Below are 25248 nucleotides of genomic sequence, written 5' to 3'. Positions count from 1 at the left end.
TATTCCTAAAAGGAAGTTGTTTCAAATTCCAGTAATGGTTTGATTATCATCCTAAACATCATGCTCTTTTTCCTCCCCGGTATTTAGCTGCAAGTGTATTTTTAGAAAGAACTCACAAAATCATAGATTTAGTTTTTGTAATACTAAATAATACTTGCTCTTTGAACCTCCTGTTATGTCATGCTGGTTCCCATTCCAGTTGACTTTTAGACTTTCTACATTTGTCTGTATGAAGGCTCACCAGTGACACATAAGCAGGGATGTTGTCTTATCTGTAATGGAAACAATCCTAATTCATCCTAGTAATAAATGTGTTTCTTTCGGTGCCACTTCAAATGGTTGGTCCCAACTATTCTTAGGTTACAACCATTTTAGGTCAACAAATACAGTCAGATTTTTCCTTCCTTTTCTTCTCCCATTTCCACCTGATAAGCTCCAGCTATTCCATTACAAAAGGCCTGTTTCTGTGAATATAAATGTTTGCATTTTTGATACTCCAACCTGAAAGGTGATCCAAAGGGTTTCTTAGGTAGCATTTTATCATCTTTTATATTGACTAAAATTCCCTACTTTGTGATCAGACAATATCATTAAATCCAATTCTAGCTCTTGATTCCTAAATTATATTGGGAATTGTCCCAAAGACAACCCACAAGATCTTTAACTTCTGCCTTTCCTTCAGCCTAATGTTCCCCTTTCAGCACAGGCTGTGATCAGTCCCCCACCCTCCTGTTTCCCAGTTCCTCATGCAACTTAAAATTCCTGTGCTGATATCTCTCCTTCCGCCCTTAACTAGTAATTTCCCAGAGGGACCCTGTTATCCCTGAGGTGCATTCGTAATTCATTTGTTCAGGCATAATTCTGTGAGGTACTGTCCAACTGGCACAGGGCATTGCAGCTGAGCATCCTCCAGTGTCATTGCAGTGGTGGGAGCAGAGAGCCCTCAGCATATTTCAAAATGTTACTGATGTGGGCTGTAATTGACTGTAAGGACCCCTCCTCAGCCGTATATCGAAGGTGTGCTCTTGCTTGCTTTGTTGGCTCTAAGGAATTTACTTTTTACAGTTTAACTGCGTGGCTGTAGTCATAATGTAATCACTGTTTAGTACTTTTGTCAGTCCATATCTTCCAGAGGCGCTGTGCAGTTTCTCCTGACTCAATTTGAAGTGTAGATTTTCAAACTGCAAAATGTTTAAAAGCATTTCACATAATTTAAAAAATAGAAAACCAGCTTACAAAGATGTTATTAAGCATTTTTAAATTCTCTTACCTCTTCAGCTGACGGTTGGTTGTTTTTTTTTTTTTTAGAAGCAGACACCATATTATATAGATTACTGGGTTTGGTAGCTTTAACAACTTATTTTACTAGATAGCTATATAAATTTGAATAGTGATTTGGTCTTTTAAATAAAGGGGAAAGAAATAATGTGGCAGCTGCTATCCTTCTGACGTGCATTATTACTGCATTTTCTGTGAGTTTGCATAGTAAAAATATTGTGAAACATCCATAGTATTCACTTTGCATAAGTTTTGGCAGGTGGAGTATCTTACCAATGGGGCAAAAATGCTGTACAAAACGTGGGAAAAGGTCATCCCTGTTTAAACTTCCATCTGTGTGTCATTGGCTCAAAAGAGGCAGTAAGTAATCTGTCAGTGAAAAAAATTTATTGGATTTTTTCTCTCTCTCTCTTAAATAGCTGTAGAATTTATGTTAAAAAAGAAAAGAGGTTGTTTTACTTTTGTAAAAGTTTTCCTTCCCTAATAAAATACAAAACTCTGTTAATGTATTATTTAAAGTGTCTTCCAAGAATCACAACTGCAATACTGGTTGAAAGAGAGAAGGATTATTACTATCATTTAAAGGAAAGAAATGAAAAATCTTTAAGGTCATTTCTTTTCATGACAAAGAAACTTAAAAAGCATGGCAGACAGGATCTTCAAAGGTTTTTAAAGTCCTGTCATCAGCTCCCAATCAATAGGAGTTAGATACCCAAATTAAGAGTTCAGTTCAAGTCTTCAAAGGTATTTGGGTGCTTAGCCTCCTTTTACCTTTCAGATCACTTCTAAGAATAAAATGGCAGTTTGACTGAAAACATTTTGATGCAGTACCTTGATGTCCAGCATCTGGATAATCTGTAGCACCCACTGATAATTAGTGTAGTGGATACTTCTCTTGAAAGTTCGTTGTTAGAGTATGTTTATGAAGTGGTTTTCCTTTGTGAAGCAAAAAATTTGCTTTAAAGCTTGTTGAATACAGGGAAAAACAGAAGTAAATGTAAAAAAGTGCACCGATAAAATAGCATTAGTGTTTGCAGAGGCTAAGAATTTCAGTAAATTTTGCAAAACTCCTGAGTCTGTATTGACTAAGGATACAGGTGAAACCTATTTCCTTGTAACATGTCGTACATGTACTGTTCTGGGCCTTGACTTTCCTGGTTTGTGCTTGCAAATCTGCCTGTGCAGGATAAGGTTCCTGACAGAGAACTGATGTTATTATCCATGTAAAAAAATGTATAATACACAAAATATGTTGCCTAGCGTAGTTACTCTATGCACTATAGCATCTCTCAAAGTTGCCAAGCCTCCACCTAAAGGGGAACCCTGCTGAGGACTGTGTGGTACAGTCATGACTACCCTGCCTTTAATAATTTTAAGTGTTTGTAAAAATCTTAGATGGTTCCAATCTACTTAAAGTACTCTGTCTGATAGCGGTGCCTCGGGCATACACAGTGGAAGTGGCAGTGCCCTGTGTTAACATGGAATTGCTGTTTGTTTACAGTCTTTGAGTCACTTCCTGTCAAGCCAAAAGGGTTCATTATAATGCAGGCACTTACTGTCTCCCCAGCCTGCTCTTGAGTGACATCAAAACACAATCCGGATTTTTTCATTATTATTGTCATATGCCTCAGAGTTCGTGAATGGGCCGTGGATCCCAAAGCCTCAGGCACTGAGTGGCATGTTTGGTCTTTTAGAGGAACAATTCTGCCTCTAGTCCAGCATTTGCATCTCTGAGACAGTTGTCACAGCTGCTCCTGGTAATGTTGAGTGTCATGTTTTTAGTGCAAATGCACCACATCTGAATAGCTAGGCAGTGGTTACACTCCACATTTTATAGGTTTTCTTTTTGTTCTCTATCAGTCTGGCCTTTCTTCAGAGTTGGTGCTGAGAGCCGATTGCTTTGAGGATGGGAAGGGGATGGGGCAGGGCAGACACATTTTCCTGCGTTTGTGTCCAACTTGGGGCTCTTCATGACTCTAAAGAGCAGCCCCTGCTGCCCCGCTGTCAGCCCAGCTCCCAGCGCCAGGATTGTCCGCAGGATTCTTGCTCCTGCACTGCGGAGGGGCAGCTGCTGAGCAGGAGGAAATGAGTCTCAGCAGGCACAAATCTATTGCCTCTGTTTTTTTCGTTCCATTTCTTTCAAACGGAAAATAATCTGAACAGTTTCTGAGGATGAGGGATATAAATCTGTCTGCTGCTATTTATACCATGCTCGTCACTGCAGTGTCTAAATGCTTAAAGTGTATATTTGCTGCCTAATGGTGGTCTTCAAGCCTCTTGGGCTGTCACCAGTAGGCATGTCTCAGACCAGGAGCGAAGAGGAGTCCTAGGGGATGTCCAGGTCTCATTGCTACTCCTGTGACAAGTTGACTCTCAGGCACAAGGCCCTTGGGGCATTGGGAGGATGGTAGCATGGACCTCCCTGCTTGACTTGGTGTTGAATGGTGACCCAGAGGAGTGACTTGCATCAGTGCAATAAAAGCCTGCGTTATTATCCATTAACGCTGAAAGGGAACATTTTGTGTCCTGAGCCTCACAGACAGCACTGAGTGCTGTTCTTGTTTGAGTGGGTAGATAGCAGTGGATGAATTCTCTGGATGTCTTTTGAACAAAGTAATAAAAATGGATCTATCTGTTCTGGCTAGTTATTTTAATAAATAACTTCCCTTTGCTTTTATTTGAATAATAAGATACTCCTTTCCTGTCTGATCTCTTTCAAACATGCTTCACTTTCACCACATGTACCTACATATTATTGTTTATTCCCATATTCTACATGGACATTCAAACAATATTGAAACCACTGATTCATTGCAATAGTTTTTAAACTGTTGTTGTTAGTCATTTTTTTATTGACCAAATTTTTCATTGGTAATATTGTTGGCAGCAGGCCATGTCTGCCTGGCTGGAGGCCAGTTTAAGCTCGGCAGGATGAGCCCTATTGTTCAGCAGACTTGGATTTTCTTAAACTCTCTAACAGAAATATGTGTCAGGAGATTTGCAGCTATAAATTGGATCATGTTGGTGAGGTTGGGAGCTCGCTCAATACAAAATTGAACATTTCGCCATGCCTGTTGCTAAATATGTTTGTGCATGTTTCCTCCACGGGTTTCAAAAAATAAAAGAAAAAAATATGTAAAAAGTTAGACCTGTTGAGCTCTGTCTTTACCTTATACAGTTAGTACTTTCTTTGATGTTGAGTGGTTGAAAAATGCAGCAAGGCTTGGTTTTGTGCATTGAAATATTAAAAGCAAGTCTGTTTTCCCTTTTTTCTGTGTGTTACAGGCAGTCAGATGCCACCGCAGCCTCCTGGCAGCCAGTCAGAATCCAGCTCCCACCCTGCCTTGAGCCAGTCACCAATGCCACAGGACCGAGGTTTGTTAGGTGTTGGGGCTTTTTTTAGTTGGTGCCAAATGCAGCCTTCATTTTCAGTTGCACATTAGCCATATGAGATTTCCTGGTATTTCTTTTCTTCTCCCAGGGAAAATAATGACAGTCTTCATTGTAAGAGGCTTGGGGGGTGGGGTGTTCCTTCTCTAGGGAAAGAGCAATAGAATAGCAGGTTTTACCAAACTATAATTGAAAACAAGGTTTTCTCAAAATATAGTGAATGCCCAGGGTATAAAGGCAGTTTCTGTAAATACTTGAGTCATATCTTAGAGAATACAATTTCTTGTTGTCTGTCTTGAAATTAAGATATACAGAAATAGTGCTAGCTATGAGCACTGCAGTTTTACTACTGTTCTTAAAACTGTCATCTCTAATGTCTTTGCATAGACACGGTAGTTCTCTATCCAGTTCTAGGATAAAAATACCTTTAAATATAAAAGAAAATCGAATATTTAGGTCAAATGGGTCAAACATTTGGAAATCTTGCAAGGAAAAACGTTGCAGGCAACAGCGCAGTTCTAAAAGGGTGCTCACAAAAATAAACAGAGCATTTTAAAATTAATGTTACCTTTTGTAACTTTTAAGCCTTTTTCCTTTCACCTCCTTCCTCCCTAGCTCATGGAAGATAGTTGTCACAGCTTTGTTGTGTGACCATACATACATTTAACTGCTGTAAATTGGGCATCCTGACCATGCAGTGGTTAACATGTGCCAGTGACAGGCTTGCAAAACAGACACATGATAACTGCGATAAACATGGAGTTATTTATGAAATGCCCCTCCTAAAATGTCTTGCTTCCAGAAATATCCTAAGTAGCACCATATGGGGATACCATAAATACTAGAAGTTTTCTCACAGTGAAACAAGTTGAACTCACAGAATGACAAATTTCTGGGATAGCATCCAGGAGGAGCTAAGAGGACTCACAAAGAAGAGCAGAGTGTCTTAATTTTTGCTATTTTTCTGGGCTGATTGTCCCCTCCTCCAGGACTGCTGATTAATGAGAACATGGAATACAGAATTCCATGCTCATTCATTTTGTTTCCTTTTCAGTCATTCTTTATATTCAGTTGTTAGTGCAGGGACTTATTTTCCCCTTTAAAAAAGTTAGAATACTGTACATGTTTGGTGAGAAAAAGAATGGCCTCAGTATCCAGCACAAGTATATGATGCCTTGTGTGATAGAATGTCACAAGGCAGCAAGAATAGATCAGATGGAGGCTTTAAAGACCCAAACATCTCACAAAGATGTTTGCATTTCCTGACACAACTGGGTTTTGGCACAAAATGTTATTCTACCCAGTAATAATTGTTTCTTCAGTGTGGCTTTGGGGGATGAGTTACACGGGTCTGACAGAGCTGGAAAAATCAAACCTCTCTGTTCTGCTGTAGAACAAAACTGGGGGTCATTATATGGTCGGGAGAGGCAGAGGGGTATCCAGAAGTAAAACAGAGAAGACAGGTGCCATAACTAGGAAGTCAAACAAGTAAATAACAGTGAGAGAAGTAAAATTTACAGATTGATTTAGACTTTTTTTTTTTTCTTCTCTGCAGTGAGATTTGCAGGTATGTTCTTAGAGAAAATGTTTTTGTGGATGTTGCAGTTTTTGAACACTTCCTATGCAAAAACTGGTGTAATGTGCATGATTTTGTGACCCAGCTTGTAGAAGTCCATTTGGTTCTTGTGGGAGATTCAAAATTTGTAACTAGCTAGGTCATATTGATTTTGCAGAACATGTTCCCCAAAGCTTCTCTAAAGTCTGTGCTGTACGCACATAAACATGCATGCATTCCCTTTTGTGCACTGTCATTGATTAGAGGCTCCTTTGAAATGGAAAACTTCACCTTTTAAAAAGGCTGTTACATTAGTTGATTCCTTTGCTTGCTTGAACTGGTTTCCACTGAACTTGAAGAAAGAAAGGAGGGGGAATGATGGGGGCTCAAAGGGAAGGTGCTTGTCATTTACTGATAAAAACCTGAGCAGAAAATCGTTGCTGCTAAGGACACCTGATCCTTGGGCATCTGTTACAGTAATTTAAACTCTCGGCTTACTGATACACTTTCTCCCAAAAAAAAAGAAAAGAAAAAAAAATAAAATTAAAACAAAAACCCCAGTGACCCAGTGACACTACATTGTATTAGATAATGTTATTTGGCACTTTGTATAGCGTTTTTTTCCTTGTTTAGAGAGAGAATTGGATGAACAAATGATTAGTAATCGTTTCTTGAGCAGAATCTTCTGCTCTGAATACTTGAAAAAAATCTTATTTATCAGCTATCATGAAGCTTGACTGACAGGTGGAGTCTGAGCTTTAGCACTTTTCGATGCTAAACCGCTACCTTGAGCCATTAAGTTTACACTTACTTTATTATGGAAGTGTTTGACTATATTTTACCCTGCTTTCCGTGGTTACTCAGCACCCAGCTGGGATTTTTATATTTGCCTGCCTAAGAGTATACCTCCCCTGTCATACACTGCAACATGAAGCAGTGAGCATATTTTTACATGTACACTCTGTGTGGAAGGAGAGTGGTATTGTTGTGCATATATACAGCAATAGAAATTTCTTGGAGGATTTGATTTTTCTGTGCTCTCCGCTTTCTTATTATATAGCTTATTTCATGCTTTCTGTAATAAGCATGAAATTCTTACTTTTTAAAAATAATTTTAAAATTTTTCATGTCCTGCTCGAGCTGTAGGACACTTGGACCTGGTCAGTGTAAATGGAGCATGCTATCCTAGGGACTTCTCTTCTTGTCCCAGAATTGGTAACTGGCCATTGTTGTTTGATGCCAAATCAGCGAAATGGTTTTAGTTCTACACACGCATGTTGTCTACCTAGGTAACAAGAAATTGCATTTACTTTTATGTGCATAACCTGTGTCTCAGCTCATGTGTCTTTAAAAGTACTGGGACTTAAAGTTTTAAGTCCCATTCATCTTAATGGACCATCAGAGCTGGAGAGCTTTGGGGATAGAGCAGGCTGTGTAGGTCTGGTGTCAGAATTCTCTCGGAAAAGCAGGAGTGGCCACGGCCACTCTGCCTGCATGTGTGTTAGCTGCTGCAGAATCCCAACAATTACCATTACTTGGGGGTACCATAATGGCAGTGTAGTCATTACTAATTGAGGTAGCCATTGAAACTTGCTGTGCTTTTGGGGGGGAGGAGGATGCATGTTTTGCTCTTTGTTTCTGATATACCTACTCCAGACTTTTCTTTATATGATCAAAACTAGAGGTTTGATTTTTTTGTGTTTATTGAACTCAAAGCTTTTCATAAACTTTTGTTGCATCAGGCCCAGAGGTAGGGCAGCAATGATACCACAGCTGTCATGACCATTCAGCAAATAGTTGAGGTACACAGTCTCTTGAGTTCTTTATATTCAGCTGTACCTACTCACTTGTTTGAGTTTTGGAAGCTGCACTTTGAGGATGTCCTTAGTAGCCAGAACTGCTCAGTGAGTTAGAAGTTATTTCTAGGGATCAAATGGAAACCCAGCATATCCCAATTAACACCCCAAATTAGTTTCCTGAAACTGCAGCATGAAACAGAAACAGTTGTCTTGGCCATTTGCTTATGCTCCCATTCTTACTTTTGTAAACTAATGGAGATTTCCATCTGCCTATACAAATACTCACCTGTGCAAGTACTGTTAGGAGAATATGTGTCACAATAATGTTGAAATAGGCACTTTTACCTCCCGGCAGGAATGCATGGTTCCTTACCTAATTTTGAAAAAGCTTAGAAAACTTACCTGTTTTTAAGTAGTATTTTTCGTGCTTATGCAGTTGGGTATGTACATGTCAGGTTTCAGTCTTGTATTAAAATAGTGAATTGGGAGTTCCTAAAAACCATTGAATTTAATGGAAACAGTTAATGACTGCACGTTATTACTCTGGCAAGCACTCTCATAATGGGGATACTTAAAGAAGCCTTATTTATTAGTGCAAATGTATATGGGTCAGAATTAATTTTTAAAAAATCTTTAATTGTTTTCCCCTTATAATTTTCACAGCGGTACGTAGTTAAATATTCATGATAATGCTGATGATATGCTAAAGGTCTGAAATAGATCTGGAGTCTCAAAATCAACACAGGTTATTTAACCCTTTTCATCTAATGCACCATTGGGGACTTGCTGAGTGAAATCCCAGAGCACTGGAATAATTAGAAGATAGTAATGAGGATTTAATTAGTCCTTGAGATATGCTGAAATAGGACCACTGAGAACTTTTCTTTTTGGACATGGATTGCAAGCAGAATTGCTGTTGCAGCTGCTGTGATGTGCTGGAAAATGTATTCCATTGCTGGAGGCATTTTCATGGCAGCATTCTGTGCCTGTCAGATCTATGTGGACAGTGCCCGGAGTAAGCACCTCCAAAATTGTTGAATAGAAGTCGCCGCCTTCTCCATCACCTTCTCCCAGCACTTTTTCATTTTTAGTTTTTTATGTCATTCTTTCTGTTCTAGCTTTATTTCTTTCCATTGTTGACATGATCCAGCTTTTGAGGATTGTTGTAGTTACGTGCTCTGTTAAAAACATATCAGAAACAGGGACAGGGAATAAGAAGGCTTGTAGGAGTACAGGTGTTATAGTAAGCAAAAATTTGGATCTTTTTGACACAACTGCTTGTAAGGTTTATCCTCAGATCTTGTCCTTATTTAGTATTAGATCTTCTCAGAAGTGATATTTATCAGTAGCTGCAATGTAGTAAATTTAAATAGCTTTTTTGGCAGCCAAGATGTTATCCAGCAAGAGGTAGTAACAGATGGGATGTGATCAGGCATTTTGATGTTCTCTTTGTGCTTCCCTATAAACACTAAGTAGCAACTGAATTCCTGTAACTACAATTTCCTAATTTGCTCATTAGATTTCATATAGGTATTTTTCTCCCCTTTAACTGTTTTCTGGGCGTGCTTATTTGTACACAGTCATCACATAAATTCCACTGTCGTGTATTTTCTTCTAACAAAATATAAATGTTTTTGCTTGTGCGGAAGACACAGAATACCAATTGCGCATTTTGCACCTACAATTCCTGATGAGATTTATGGCTTAATACTGACATTCGATGGTAGAGATTCTTTTCCCTGAAATCTATTCTCTTCTTAAAAAGACAAACCAGAAGGAAGAAAATAGATCAAAGAATTCTTATTGCAACAAAAAAGATACTGTAGTTTGCTTTTAGATCTTAAAAAGACTTTTTCCCTGAGAATACGTTCTTTGCTCTCATTTGGGGATTTGGGATCTATTCAGAGCACTGAGGAGCCAGAGAATAAAATGATTCTTGTCATTAAAATTCTTCTGCTTGCCATGTTAACGATGACACCACTTAAGGTTAAATCAGACTTGGTAATAAGTTTACTTGATGTAGACTGAAGTGTTTCAGGCTCTTAAAGGAAGATGCTTGAGACATGCATTGAGTGCACAGCCACAGGTATGTTTGAGTGCCTCTTCTGTACATAGCGCTCCAAGTGGGTCAGTGCGGAGGAGCTGAGCTCTGTCTGGTACGTAGGAACACTGTGCCAGGCTGGGAGGAAATCTTCATGCCCAGAAAACTGGGGTTAGAGGAATTATGCCCTCAACAGCCAGAAAAAGTGCATCATGTAAGGAGGAAAAGCAGGTTTTAGTTGAAACTGTCACACTTAACTCTGTAAAACATACCTTTTTTTATCCCAAGTCACGTGATGAAGTAGGAACACGATGCATTCAAGTACACAGAGCAGACCTGTATGTGATGGCAGAGCTATGCAGTAGAGCTGTGTGCTAAACTTCTTTGGTGATTCAAAAAAACTGCATTAGTTTCTCAGTTTAGTGAGTGCTAAATTTATCATCAGTCTTTAAAAACGATCAGGCTATAATTCGTTTTTACCTCTGTATTTTTAATTTGACAGAAAAGTGAACTGAAATGTAGTCTCAATGTGATGAGCAGGTTTTTTAAATATATATATGCTGTTTTTCTTTGCTATTTTGATTAGCAATGCACAGCAAAAAAGCTACAATATGTCTACTTTAATTAGTAATCAACATTTCTGGGTTGAAAGGTTACTGTTTTTCTTGCTGAGCTGTGGAGTGAATGGCTTTGTGTCTGTCTCTCAAGCACTTCAGAAGACCTGCTTTTCTTGCCCAAAAGTATTAAAAGTTATGTTACTCTGCCAAAACAGGTTAATTGTTAAAGGTGTCAATTGCCATTTCGGGATGCTGGTTTCAGGCTGTACTTGGGTTTCAAATATACACCAGCCAGTCTCAGTCTTAGGTTGATCTGGTTAGTTGTGGCCTACACTAAATACATGGCAGTACTGGCCATCTGCAAGAAGAAATGAAGCAGGACAGAGTATGATTTACATGTGATAAGCCACACTGGGAGACAGCAACACTGCAGAAGTAGGATTTGTAGTAGATAATAGTATCTGTACAATCAAAACCCAGAGTCAGGTCTCAACAAATATGTCTTGTATACTAGCAGCTGGTCATTGCACTCTTCTCGCTGATGTTAAATCTTGTTGTACTTGGGGATGAATCTTTATTTCATTTTTTAAACTAAATTGGGGATTCTCTTTTAGGGATTATTAGGGAGCAAAATTGACTTATTCTGAGAGAGTTTATATAGTTGCCGGCAGAGAGACTTCTCAATAGAGAAGTTTCCACTGACTTCATTAGGCATCTGTCAAATTCCCTGCCTGTGGGCTCAGGGAGCAAGATAAGCTACAGCAGTTACTGATGAAGAACTTGACAAAGTGACAGTCAGTGTTGCTGTCACCAGGCTTGACATAAAGTTACTGGGTATGACCCCTGTCCCTGGGACAGCTTCCCGTGGTGGCCTATAAACTGGGAGCTGCCTGTGGTCTGCCTGTTCAACAGCACCATTGTTTTCAGGACGCTACTCCCTTAGAAACTAAGTTAACCTTTTTATGAAGCTTCTCTAAAGATAAAGAACCTCTGATCTAAGACATTTTATGTCGTTTTAAGTTAATATATAGGGCAGTGAGTTGAAATCTATATAATACATATATTAATAGCTAACACTGGATAGTTCTTTCTGTCCCAAAAGGCTGCAGAATAAACGCTTGTCAGGGAACAGCTGCAAAACAAGGAAAGGGAAAATCAGTCAAATCATAAATCATGGTAAAAATAAGACTGAGACAAAGGCATTTGGAGACTGAGGAAAATATGCTGATTTTGTGTTTTTGAAAAAACATTATGATTTATTTTACATGTGTGCAAGACAGAAAAGACACATCGTGTGTATTTCAGTCTTGTCCACAAAAAAGAAAAAAATATATATGTCATGGTATTCAATATATTTACTCCATGAAAAGGAAGATCTGAGTTGATCCGAGGAACCTTGGAACAGCAGTCTGTGGGGAGGGTAAATTTTTCAAATCTGAAATTTAGACTGTTAAGCCTGCAGACCTTGCATATTATACATTTAAAAATACCATTCCTTCCTTGCTCTCCTCCATGATTTTCCTAAGTATGCATGTTATTAAGCAAACTTGGACAAATGTTGACTGTACAAAGCAGAAATACTCCTCAGGTTTTTCATGTTGCTGCTGAGATTAATTCCAGCAGTCCAAGCTACCTACTAAAATTAAGGATTCGCTTCAGGGGCAGTTGGGAGGACAGGGTGGGTGCTTTTCTACTACCAGTCACTGTTGCCTTGATTTTTCAAGCATCATAGTAGAAGCATCTGGTGTAAGGTGTGTTACAGTAACAAATTATGTGTAACGTGGTGGATGAGCAATGTTTTTTTTGTTCAGCCAGTGCATCAGCATCTCCACAAATGTCTTTCCTTCTCTGTCCTCAGTATAGCACTTAAAATTTGCATCAGAGAGCATTATGCAAGGTTCGCATTAGGAAAGGTTGGATATTTCTTCCCCGGCTACCATCTGGGTAATCTGTCTGATCCTTCCCCAGATTCTAATTTATCAGTGATAGATTATATGAATTTCAAGGCTAGGCAGCAGCAGAGGAAGGTTTAGAGGTGGGAAAAATTTAAACATTATTGCATGCTATACATAGGCTGGGTTTTGTAATATCAGAGAGAGAAGCAGAGGAGATTCAGCCAGTTAACCTAATAGCACAGCTGGTAAAACACTAGGGGGTCTGGGTTAAAGCCTTAGCTAGGTCATTAGTTTCCATCTTCCCCAAAGCTATTCACGTTGTGAAGAGAAGCAGTCAGACAAATAAACAGTGAGGAGACTGCAAGATAGGTATTAAAGCATATAAGAAAATAATTTTAAAGAAAAATAAAACCAGTCCAGAGCTTTTTCTTAAACATTGATCTTTCTGTGAAAAGGAGAAGTACTGCAGATCTCTTTGCAGGAAGTCCTAATTTTGCTACAGTGATGTTTTCCATTACTGCTTGTTTCACATAAGCAAAGAAACATCCTTTGTTGAATGGGTGTGAAGAAATGTGGTGCTTATACTGAAGTATTAGCAGATGCCAATGTGAAAATAATGTCCAGCTACCAAAGGGAAATCAAGTCACTATTACTGTAGCCCAGAAAACTTCAAATGTGTTCAGTCGTGTCCTGATGGACTTGGAGAAGATGACAAGGTTTTATGTGGGCTGAAAAAAAAGAGTTCAGTGTAGAAACTTGATTTTTTGTTTTCATGGTTAATGGAGAAACATTAGAAGAAGAAATTCTAATTAGAAGAACAGTTTATTAAAAGAAGAAGAGAGAGTGAATACAACGCAAACGGCTGTCTGAGGAAGGAGAGTCTGCCAAAAACTGTGTCATGGGTGTACAAACATTTGCTCTTTTTTCTCCAAGAAGACCTTTCTCCTAAGAATATTTTGGAACTTTTTTTAAAAATAGAATGTGATTGGATAAAGAAATGAGAAATTTTAAATATTTTTTTAACTTTTGAGTTAAATTCTGATTATCAAAAATATTATTAAGCCTTCCTTTTAGCGGCTAAAGAATAAGCCTCTGAATTTGTCCTGTGTCAGTGATCTCAGTACATATTTTTATGCTGCTACCCCTCAGTTACTGAAGTTGCTTGTCAGCCTAAGTGTTCACTCAATATCAGGTACATTAGCAGAGACATGGTGTCTAAATATTGTGCACGTCGGTGGTGCTGCTTGGGACACATCTAACAAGTTCATACAGAGACATCCAAAAATACTGCATTGCTTCAATGCAGGTGTGTTTTTTATTTTTTTTTTTTTCTTTATTTCTTTTACCTGCCTATTAACTGGTCAAGAATATTGAGAACTAGTATTTGCATCATCTAAATGACATTGACACTGCAAGATGATCTATGTGTGCTCACCAGCCCATCACCCTGTAGCGTAAATGACTAAGTCAGATGCTTCATGTGTGTCAAACATAGGTTTCATATGGGCTGTCACCAATCTAGCTCGACATATATTAATAAGACTGGTTTCTGGAAAGTGAAAATAAGATCTGAGGTATCTTGAATGCAAAGAAATATTGTGCCTGCTTGCTCTAGAAGCCAGGGTTTTTTATGCCACCCACATGATTTCACTTGATTTACTTGGATTGTATTCTAGTACATGGGTCAAACCTTCCCCAGTTTCTTAATTGCTGTTATTTGTTTAGACTTGTACAGCATTTTCATCTGCTTAGGTTTTTTTTACAGTACATAAATCTCTCTCACTGTGTCCTTTTCAATGTTTATTTTAAGTAGCACCTTAGGGGTAAGTACCATGCCATTTTTTGCCAGTGACAGTAAGTACTTTATGGCCAGGTAGCACTGGCCCCCCATAAGCAATGGAACAACAGTGTGTTCTTAGCTCTTGCAATCTGTAACCCACTCATCTCCAGGTCTGACCACACCATGGTCAGAACAAATATGAAAATGTTTGTTCCAGTACCATCAACAATCAGTGCAGACAACTTGATTGCATATTAAGGGTTCTGGTGTCACAAGCTTATGTGAGAATAATCAACTCTTTCAATTACTAAAACACTTCATTAATGTGTGAGCTGTGTTCTGTTGGATGTTTCCTTGCTGTGTTCTGAGGTGCTGACTGTGGAGATGTTTAGATGGGCAAAAACCCAGACATGGTTCATCAGTCCAAAGCCTTCCTGAGCTGTACTTGCCATCTGAAATGGGTGGGCTAGGCAGAGTTTCAGTCTGACTGTGATCTTCCTGATCATCTTGCCATACTAACAAGTTGCCAAATTTTATTACATTCACTACACAGAATAATGTTTTTCATTTGTTTAGTGTTATTCTGCGACTTCTATCTCAAATTTGTTTATCCACAGATGAGCTAGATTTGGGAGTCACTGTTAGATCCATCTCAGTTCTGTTGTATTCTGTGGTGAAAATCCTGACAGAGGGAATACAACACAAACTGTTTGAGAAAGGAAAGCTCGCCAAAAACTTCTGTCATGGGTGTGCAAACATTTGCTCTTTTTCTCAAGGGTACTGACCAGTGCCTTGCTAACATACCAAGCACTGGAAATTTTTGTGATTACACGTACATGCATAAGTTTTTCCTTTAGTGGTAGTGGAAAATATCTCTTCACTTATTTAATTTTTTTGAGCTGATTCATAAGTAGAGGACTTTATGTTATTTTTCTGTAATTATTTGATGATTAGTGCATGCATTCAATCTGCTTCTCTCATTGCATGGTTTTCAGAGTAATAAGCCTGTCTAGTCCCTTCTTCAGCTTCTGCCCTTGAACAAGGGGAACTTTCTTATTCCTCACTGAGATTCCTCGGTTGTTTTGGTCCCATGCTCTGTCACTAAACATGCCTCTCTAGAGAGAACCATAGCCCAATGTATTTTTTTTTCCCTTAGGTAGGTTAATTTTTAGAATATACTGTTGAATGTTGTACTTTTCCTCATTTTTTATTTATTGGATGTGTACTTTAATGATGACCTGCTATCACTCTAAATTCCAAAGTTTTTGTGAGCTTAAAGTGAGTAAGTGTTCCACGTGTTTTCAGGTTTAATTCATTCATGAAAATCAATGGCTAAATCAAAAGACCTCTTATTGACCGTGGGTTGTGTGCCAGTAGACACACACAGCCAGTAGTTGCTGTTCATCAACTGATATGCAATAACTTGTTCCTTTGCAGTCACTTCCTTTGTATTTGCTTCTGCTTTTCTTTAAGTTTTTTCATATTCAAGCCGAGATTTGAGATTTTATAGCAGCACCCTGCACATTCAGTGGGAGTTTTTCATGGTTAGTGCTAAGGAAATAGTATTCAAGAAACACATGATTTTGTATTGGTCAATGTACAAATATAATTAATACAACCTTAGTGCTTAATTTCGTGAAGCTTTAGTAATTTGATGTTGTTTATAATTTTGTGTGTACATTTGCCTAAGGGAAAGACAAGGTTTTTTTAATGTTTTTTAGAAGGCATCATAAGGGGGATTAGCTATATGATGTATATTAACAGATGTTAGTCCCGCTTAGGACAACAAAAGCTTCATTTTTGTCTTCTACTTCATCAAAGGAACAGAAGCATTTCTGTCATAAGCTTTGCTCAGTTTATATTTTCTCTCTGTTTTGCTAAAAAGAAAGAAGAAAAATAAAGAGCCACCTGATCATTTTTAAACATTGTCTGTATGTTACACTTGAACATGTACACACATTTTATTATTGTTACGGTGTGATAATTGTTAATAGTATTGTACTGCCTCGTTTAAACTAAAAAAAAAAGAGAAGCAAAGATGACTGCAATATTAAAATGGTTTTTAATAAAGACAATCATTCTTTAGGTATGCAAGTGTAGTACAAAAAATAAAAAGGAAGAAAATGCTTCTGGCAGGATCACTTAATTCAGCTGCTTCTGAAATAGCTTAGTTTGCAAAAACGTACTCAAGTGGTTTTTCGATACGTAATGTCTTGTTATGATGGCAAGTAAAGCATCACCTCTACCTCTTTTTTATCACTAGTATTAAGGGAAGAGAGTAGATTCGTTCATTGATGAGCATGTTGCCATTGCAATTTTGAAAGTCTTAGCTCATACTCTTTCCTAGCAGTTTATTTAAAAGACAAAACAACCTGCCTTGTTGTCACAGAGGTTGACATGTCAGATGCAGTCTGGCTGTTGAATCACTCCACTGCCGTTACTCCAGTGCAGCTCTAATGTAATCTTACTTCCCTTCTTTACAAAAGAAAACTTTATCTTAGATCTAATTTTCTGGAAAGAAAATTTATTTCTTTTTGTATTGGCTATAAAATGAAGTTGAACACTAGGGAAAATGTGTGTAAATAAGGAAAAATGAATGGATGCCAGCTGCTCCCTTTCATTTCTGATAAGATTTCTAGAATTGATGTTGTTTTCTCTTTATGATGCATGAATGCTAATGTATTAACCAGGAACCCTTTTCTCTGTAAGACATCTGAGCTTTCTGCAAAAATTTAAACGTTTCAAACTCATGCACTGATCTCTGAATGGTCACTGGGCTCTTATGGAGGTTGATGACAAGAGACTCCATGTTGTAATTGAATCCAGAACACAGTTAAGAACCTGTTCTTACCTTCTCCCCATCACAGCTGTAGCTGAAATGACTCCTCTGCTCTCTGGAAGTAAGTCAGAGCATGTCCTGTTTTAACACCACGTTTTAACATACTGTACAGACAGTAACAGAAGATAAGACAGCACAGATATTCTTCCTGAATTTCAGGATTCCTTTTCCTTAATTCTTTACCTGTCTTAATTCTTTATCTTCTTTTAAGAGAAGATAGCAAAGCCAGTCTTGATTTGAGAGGAGTCTTACACCCTCTGGGATGGTGAAATTTGTGCCTCATGTCAAAAGGAATTCGTCAAAAGTCTGTTCATTTCTTGTTGTGTTAGCATCTCTGTAAACTGAGGCTAGAACATGAGTTTGAGTAGTATCAGACAGTTGTCTCTACTCTTGAATACTGTCATGCCCACAGCATGGTTTTGGCCAATGCCTGTAAGCACTCCCTGAGCCACAGCCCAGAGCATGTATAAGGCAGGACAAGGGACTGTGCACAGGAGTTACACAGATAAGACTAACAGGATTGAGTGGGAAGGTTTATCTGTGGGAACACAGGTGCCACCTCTCTCCTCCTGGCATGTTTTATTTATGACTGTACATGTAGCTGTGCAGTCCATTCCACAGCATCAGAAATGGATGAGAAGTTTACGGAGAAAGAGTTCATTTGAGTAGAAACACTTACTTCACTTATTACTTTGGTCCCTCCAGAAGCCTTTTTGACAACAGCGGGATGGCTAAAACTGATATTCTCCATGGTTTTCATTAGACATTAGTCCATGTTCTCCACTAGCTTCAACAACCAGTCCCTCTGCATCACTACTGGAAATTACTGTACCGGTAGCTTTTCTGTGTGTCATCCATCCTTGTGGTGTTAAGTACTGCCTGCAATAATAACTGGGCTGAAAAACCTTAATCACTGTCATGGTTTTGCCCCCTCAGCCCATTCTTGGGGCTGATGATGGTTTTATCCAAGTAATTTCCGGACAAAAAGACTAATCAAAAGTTCAAAAACGTCTTTGCTAATTACATCTTCAAGAAAACGGAAGAGAAGGTTGTTGGCGCAGTTGGAATTAGAGTAGCAGCCATGTAGGGGAGAGGAGTAGCGGCCTGAAGCAGGGCCAGACTCCCTCCTCCCCTGGCTTGGGCCGGGGGGGGGGGAGCAGGTGCAGCACTGAAGTCCTCCCTTCTCTCTAATAAGAGAGTGAAAAGAAAAAAAAGTTTAAAAGATGGACTGCTTGAACAGAAACCGCTGTGGAAAAATTCCAGCCGAAAGATAACGGAGCTTCCAAGGTCGAAGCTGGCAGCTGAAACTGCAGCAAGAAAAGTAAAATGCGAAAGGGGGGAGGCTTGTTTCCCCCCTGCCTTTCTGCTCTCTCTCCTTAGCAGGGAAAAGACTGAAAATAAATCCCTGCCACCTGTAAAAGTTTATTAAAATAAAGAGACCTCCCATGCAACTGATAAAGAAGTCTGTGGATGTACCAAAGAGAACCGAGACTTCATGAAAAGGACTGAAGTGAGGCAGAGTCCTAGTGAAGATTTATAACCCTGAGGAAAACCTGTGTTGAAGCAGTGACAACTCAGGTGAGATACGAGATCCATGCGTGTGTGGATCCATACTGCTGTTGAAGATTTTGTAACTCTGAGAAATCTCATGCTGGAGCGAGATGGCCCATGTGAAATGCTGGAACCCGTGTGTGTGTGGGATCCGTGCTAGACCCATGCCGAGAAGTCTATCAAAGACTGTTCTCCCATGGAGAGAGACCTCCATAGGGAAACAGGGGTGGACTCTTAAACCATTATCCCCTGTAACCCTGTGGAAGAAGATCCATAGTAAGCAAGTGTCCCCTTGCAAGCCTATGGAAGAAAAACCCTTCGGGATCTGAGTAATCTCCATCCTTCAGTCTTAGCCCAGGAGGGGGGTAAGCCCAGCCCTAGAAGCCAACACAGAACAAGAGGGAGAGAGAAGAAATTCCAACTGCAATGAAAGTACTGCTGCTGCTGAAGATCTGTTACTAAAGGAAAAAAGCTGGAACTCCAAAAATACAAAATGAGACTACTTCTTCTCCTTAGACTGGTATAAAAGGAAAGAAGTATTTTTGTGTAAATATATATAGCACTTTAACTTGAGTAAAAATTACTATAGATATAATTCTTTAATCTTTAACTTATTAGTAATTTTTATTTTACTAGTAATAAATGTATATACTGTTTCCCCCAAGTCCTGTCTCTCTTTTGTCTGCAAATACCTTCTCTCAACTAGTGGTAATTATGTAGGAAGTAGAAGGCAAAATTAACCCATAACAAAACCACGACAATCACTAGCACAGTAGTTGGAAAGTTAGTTCACATAGATTGAAAGGTCCACAGTGAACAGAAAAACCTCACTTCTGTATGAGAATCAGGAGTAACTTTACTATTTTTGTAATAAAAATCTTAGTGTGACCAGTATGAATTTTTTTCATCTAAATGGATCCCACAAGTGTGATATATGTGGCATTTGTGTGTTGGGAACACAGGCATTTATTTTGTAGAGACATATGATTGTATTAGGTTTCTAAATTACAGCACTGTCAGCAGAAGACATAGGCTTTGTAATAAGATTTGTGTGCAGAGTGGAACTGTTTAAAAAATCAAGGAGTCTGTTTCAAAATAAAGCTAAGTGGAGAAGGTCATGCAAGCTTTCCTTTGCGGAAGTGTGGAGTTTTCCAACCAGTACAGACCAGTTTCTGAGCTGCCATTTCACACTCAGTTATTTGCCATGTTGTGTGTCAGTGTGTGCGTTCTGGCTCCCTCCAGAGCAAGTGTCAGGTTCTGACTTTGTAATTCAGGTGTGATCAAGTTCCTTGTCTTGGGGCTTGCACGAAGATCAGGAAGACTTGATTCATCTTCTGCCAAATCTGGCAGTTGTTCAGAGTTTTAGCACAGTACAGGTTGAGCTGTCCATAACACAAAAGAACTGGATGCAAGGGGGTAACAAAGTCATCTCAGCTCATGGTTTTTTTCTCCATACTACCTGCACCTCAGTGTTTTCAGTTAGGGTTTTGATCATGTATCTCTATATGTCTAATGTGTAAAATTAGTGGAAGGGAGTGGAAGAGGCACCTTTCATAAGTAACATTTTATCTCCCTGCGGCCCCAGACCGTGGGTGTCTGACCTGGCTGCAGCCTGGGCCACAAGGCAGCTGTGCTGGGGCACATTGGCCCTCTGGGGTCATGTCTCACTCCTCACCAGGCTTAGTGGCAGCAGAGTGGACGCTGTCCTGCAGTAAGCGCGTGGTTTGCCTTGCAGAGAAAGGTAAACGTGAAATGTAATACGCAAGCAGAACAGAAATGAAAGCGGATTTCCTCCAGATATAAGAAAAAAAAAAAAAAACAAAACCAAAACAACTTGCCATCTTGTCAGCACATCCTCTTCAACATTGAAGGCAGCACTGAAACCTTTCAAGGTGTAAAACATTAGCAAACCAGCATCTAGGCCTACATAGACATTTCATGGGCAGGATTTCAGGATTTTTCCCAGTTCATGAAAACTTAAAAACCCCCACTACAAAAGCCACTTCATCTCCCATTTAATAGGCTTGGTTCTGTTCCTTTATATGAACCTTCTAAATTTTATAGCATTTCACTAGGTCTCTTGCTGCAGCTCTTGAACCTCAAATTAGATAGGGATTCATTAATACATTTACAAAACAGAAAAAGGAGAGAATGCAGTAGAGGTGTGCTGGGGACAGACTAGAAGGACCTAGAGCACAAATACATAACAGAGCAACTGTTATTTCTGACTGGTATGGTTAGTCTTTACATAGTGGTAATTTTTAGCTCTGGAGATGTTATGGGCAATAGCAGTATTTACAGTGGGTTTCTATATGCTGAAGTTAGGCATTTTTGTAGCAACATATAATTTTGGAAAATGTGATGCTCCCACCATAAGTCATCAGGCAAACTCCCTACTACTAATTAAGTAATGCAGATAATTGCCTTAATTTTTTTCCTAAAAATTGTTTTAATTTTAAAATCAACAGCCATTTGTAACTAAGCAGGACTGCCCTGTCCTTCTTTTACAAGTATGGGTTTTGCAACCATGTGGGCAGGTTTTTGTGGTTGAGAGACCTTTGCTGACTTGGAGATGTGTTTGTTTCTGTTTGTATGAACAACAGCAGTTTTCTGAGTATTTTGAGTTCGAAAATAACTAAAGAGAGTTGGTTTATTTTAATGCCAAAGATTTCTTAAAAATAAAGGTTAGTTACCTGAATATTAATTTTTGCTTTGGCCCTTTTCTCCCTTCAGGTTTTATGGCAGGCATACAGAGGAACCCCCAAATGTCACAGTATGGACCTCAGCAAACTGGACCTTCCATGTCTCCACACCCCTCACCTGGAGGCCAAGTGCATCCTGGAATGGGTAGCTTTCAGCAGAGTAATTCGAGTGGTACTTATGGGCCTCAGATGAGCCAGTATGGACCACAAGGTAAAATGCTCACTAGTAATAGATACGATAACTTACATATTAATTTTTTTCAACATATATATGTATTGTGTATGTAGGTAGGTGATTTCTTGAAAACAACAAAAACCATACACGCACAACACTGTCTCTAAAAAAAATCCTAAACAAATAAAGCTGTCATCTGAAGGTGGAGCTGCTGCACCTGGAAGAAGTTGTTTCTGTTATTAGCACCTTTCTCTGCGTAAAAATAGTGACTTTAAATTAGGCAAGGGAATGATGAATCTGTGGCATTGCCAGGTCTATTGTTTAGGAGCCCAAGCATGTCATCTCTGTGATGAGGCTGCGTTTGAGCAAGCATGGAATAAGGGTCACAACACCGATCCCAAAATAGGACTTCTTTTCTTGGATGAAATCCCAAGGCCAACCTGAAATTGCATGGTAACTGTGAGGGTAAAGTCTTCTAACAAGCATAATAACACAGTGGCTACTGTGGAAATAGAGTATTGAGCTCTAATGCATATGATTTGTGAATCTTAACTAACCCTTCAGACTGAGAGAGACAGTTCCTTTTATTTTGCTTGTTTGACAGAATTGGTGGGGGAGTAAAACAAAAATAGAATACACAGTGTCTGCCCCTGGACAACCTTGAACTTGTCTATTGTTTTGCCTTTAATGGATAACCTTTATAAAGTATGCATCTGTTTAGGGGTTTAATGAAGTTGAAGTCAAGCCATGGAATATATAATGGGCTGTATTTTCTTTAAAGGTACATAAAGAAGCTTTTCAATTTCAGCACTTCCTACTATTACTTTCTTACTTAAAAGCCTCAAAAAGGACTAGTGCTAGCAGTGGGAGTTTCTGTAAGGGCTTGATGACTTGCCCATGCTAGCGATTAGGGTTATTTTGGTCTCCAGAGTTTCTGAGAATTAGTTCTGATGTTTGTTTGCAGAGAGCCTTGCTGCCCTGCGCAATGTTCCTTTCTGTTCCATCTCTGGGTAGCATTTGGTTTAGTGTTCTGAGCAGAGGGCTACAAGCCAAGATTTCCCAGTTTCTAATTTTGGCTCTGCCTTTTACATCATCTTTCAGCTTAGGCAAGTAGATTCATTTCTCTGCTTCACTTTCCCTAACTGTAAAAGGGGGCTAGTAATGCCCTATAGCCATGTGTGAAGAATAATTACCTGACTCCAGTTGACTGGTGCTTTCCTTTTATTTGGAAACCATTTTGTGACCATAAAATGTTGTCCAAGTGCTTATTTTTATCTGCACAGTGAGCAACTAGCTTAACTGGTAAAAACTCCAGTGGATTTATGATGTGCTATCCTGACTTCCAGCTGTACTGCTGCTGCTGCTGAGATTCCGAACCATGGGAATAGTGGGTGTCAAGTGCAGTAAAACATTAGCCATCCACACTGATTGAATGGAAAGGTTTTTGTACTAAATCAATGCATTTAAGTAACACGCCGAATACTACTTTCTTTTTTGCTTGAGTTCAGCAGTTCTTTTCCACCCTCTGTAGATGAAAGTGCCTATGTAATGATTTTATGGGTCATGGTCAGGAAGAAACGGCTATTAAAAAGTGAACTTGAGGGACAGGAAGAAAATGAGCATCATTGTCATTAACAGTCTGTTTCAGAAGGGTTTGGTGAATAGCGTGATGGATGAAAAGTGTGTTCTTCTGCCAGCTCTTGGAAAATACTAGTGATCCTGTGCATGGTCATCATAAAATAAGAACCTTGCAGACTTTCAGCTCTGTAGGTAACTAAAAGAATACTAAATTTTCACCAGGCTAGTCTGACCATTAATAAAATCCGGGGATGAAGATGATATATTTACAAGTCATGTATTTACCTGAATTTAAGTTTTTAATAGCATTTTTTCATTTTTAATGAAAATGGTCTGTAATTGCAACTCTTAACATACTTTCCTACAAAGCTCAATCATATGCCAGCAGTGATGAATATATAATAATGTTACCCCATTTGCCTTCTACTGCCAAAATAACAAATATGTAAAAATCAGCTGGGTTGCAACCAAGTTTTTGAATTATTAAAGTAATTCTCAAGGATCTCATTTGTTTTCCATGTTTTATTCACAGAGGCCTTCCTCCAGAACATTGTTAAGCATAGGCTGAGTTTGACAGGGCTACTTGTATTTTTATATCTGGACACTAAGCTTTTGATCCAGCTCTGAATGCTGGATTTCACTGTGTGCTGTTCTGAAAACCATTGCTCAAGGCTAGTGTCCTCTGTGCAGTAGAATTGCTCACCGTAGTAAGACTGCACCAATAAGTTTGGATTGGAAGAATTAGCTCCCAGTTCATGAGAGCAGAATGATCCATTTCATGCCTATGGTTGATTTATTTGATTTTCATGTGTTTACATGACACTTAGATCTATAATAAGATCAAAATATATTTTCCCAGGAAGCAGTTCTGTACTGGGGACCTAGTCCAATTCTGTGAAACCATTTCCTACAAAAATAATAAATGGCTTTGGCTCCACATTTCGCTGTGTCTGGGATACAACACTGGAGTATGCAGTACAGAACATTACTTTTAATTTTTTATTAAATCCCAGCATTTTCCTGTCCCCAAGAGTAAAAAACAAAAGCAGAGCAAGAAGGGAAGTTTTTACTGAGAGAAACAGTCCTTGGTTTGTATTTGGACAGCATCTAGCTCGGGGGTTAATGAAGCTCTGGTCTATAACCCGAGCATCAGACTGCTGCCACAGCAAAATGTCCCTTAAATGCACTCTTGAGAGCAGTTAGATGCTGTAGTCAGTTGGATCTTTTAAGACTGGGGCAGAGGAGAACTTCCTTTGGATCAGTAGAACATCTCAGAAATGCATCCTGTCTCCCTAACTTTTCCTACTCAATTCAGTAAGAAAACTGTTCTGTTTGGGTATAACAAAGAGAGAAATCACTACTGAGTCGTGTTTGAACCAGAACTTCACAGTAAGTTAAACCCCCTTTTTTACTGGTAAAGTAGTATGAATTGAGTATTTGTGCTTTACAGCTTTCAATGCTGGACTCACTTCACAATAGCACTTTGCTATCTAGCTCCCACTTATTTTAAGATTTTAATTAAAATGTTAGCATCTTAAGGATCAGATTCCTGAAGTATCTTGAGAGTCTGGACCTTTGAATCCAGACCCACATATGCAACAGCTTGTGGAGTTAAGACTTATATATCAACTGTATCTTACTGAAGTCCCCCAGGTAAAATAGTTCAGAGGAATTCAGAACAACAGGTTTAAATTTTCTGTACAAGAAAAAGTCGATGGTTAAATGCACATGTAAAAAATTCTAAGATTATTTTAAGATACTATTTTTAATACTGTGAATCTGACCTATGTCTCTAAAGCAAAAAGCAAAAGCTTACAGGCAGTTCTCAAATTTCCCTCTTTTCAGTTTGCCTAGAAATGGCAAGATATCAGAGCACTTTGTTCAGCAAACCTGAACAAAGTGGACCAGACTTTCAGCAGTAAGTATGAACATCTGTCTTTGGCAGGTTGTTAGTCAGCTTTTTTTTTTACTTTATCTTCATTACACTTTTTTTTTTTCCCCTCCTGATTCCAGTTACTACTTTGGTTTTTCTCTTACATTTGAGGTGTTGTCTCTCTGGGTACAATACTGCTTTGCCAAGAGGGAGCTGGAATCAAAAATCCCTCAGA

At 38.9% G+C, this 25248-nt stretch overlaps 1 protein-coding gene across 9 annotated transcripts in view; it reads left to right on the top strand.

Moving 5' to 3' along the window:
• ARID1B (AT-rich interaction domain 1B) overlaps positions 1-25248 on the top strand; it is a 325355-nt gene that overhangs the window by 238503 nt on the left and 61604 nt on the right. For all 9 annotated transcript variants that reach the window (XM_027905010.1, XM_027905001.1, XM_027905021.1 and 6 more), the window contains 2 exons: positions 4564-4653; positions 21419-21598. In XM_027905010.1, the coding sequence (XP_027760811.1) occupies positions 4564-4653; positions 21419-21598 (270 nt within the window). The remainder of the gene's footprint in view (positions 1-4563; positions 4654-21418; positions 21599-25248) is intronic.

This window comes from Empidonax traillii, unplaced genomic scaffold (genome assembly GCF_003031625.1).
Source record: "Empidonax traillii isolate 1590-97213 ecotype Southwest subspecies unplaced genomic scaffold, ASM303162v1 scaffold24:size2376012, whole genome shotgun sequence".
In the NCBI taxonomy this organism is placed as follows: domain Eukaryota; kingdom Metazoa; phylum Chordata; class Aves; order Passeriformes; family Tyrannidae; genus Empidonax; species Empidonax traillii.
Note: the sequence above shows the minus strand (reverse complement) of the source record. Positions and strands in the feature narration are given on the sequence as shown.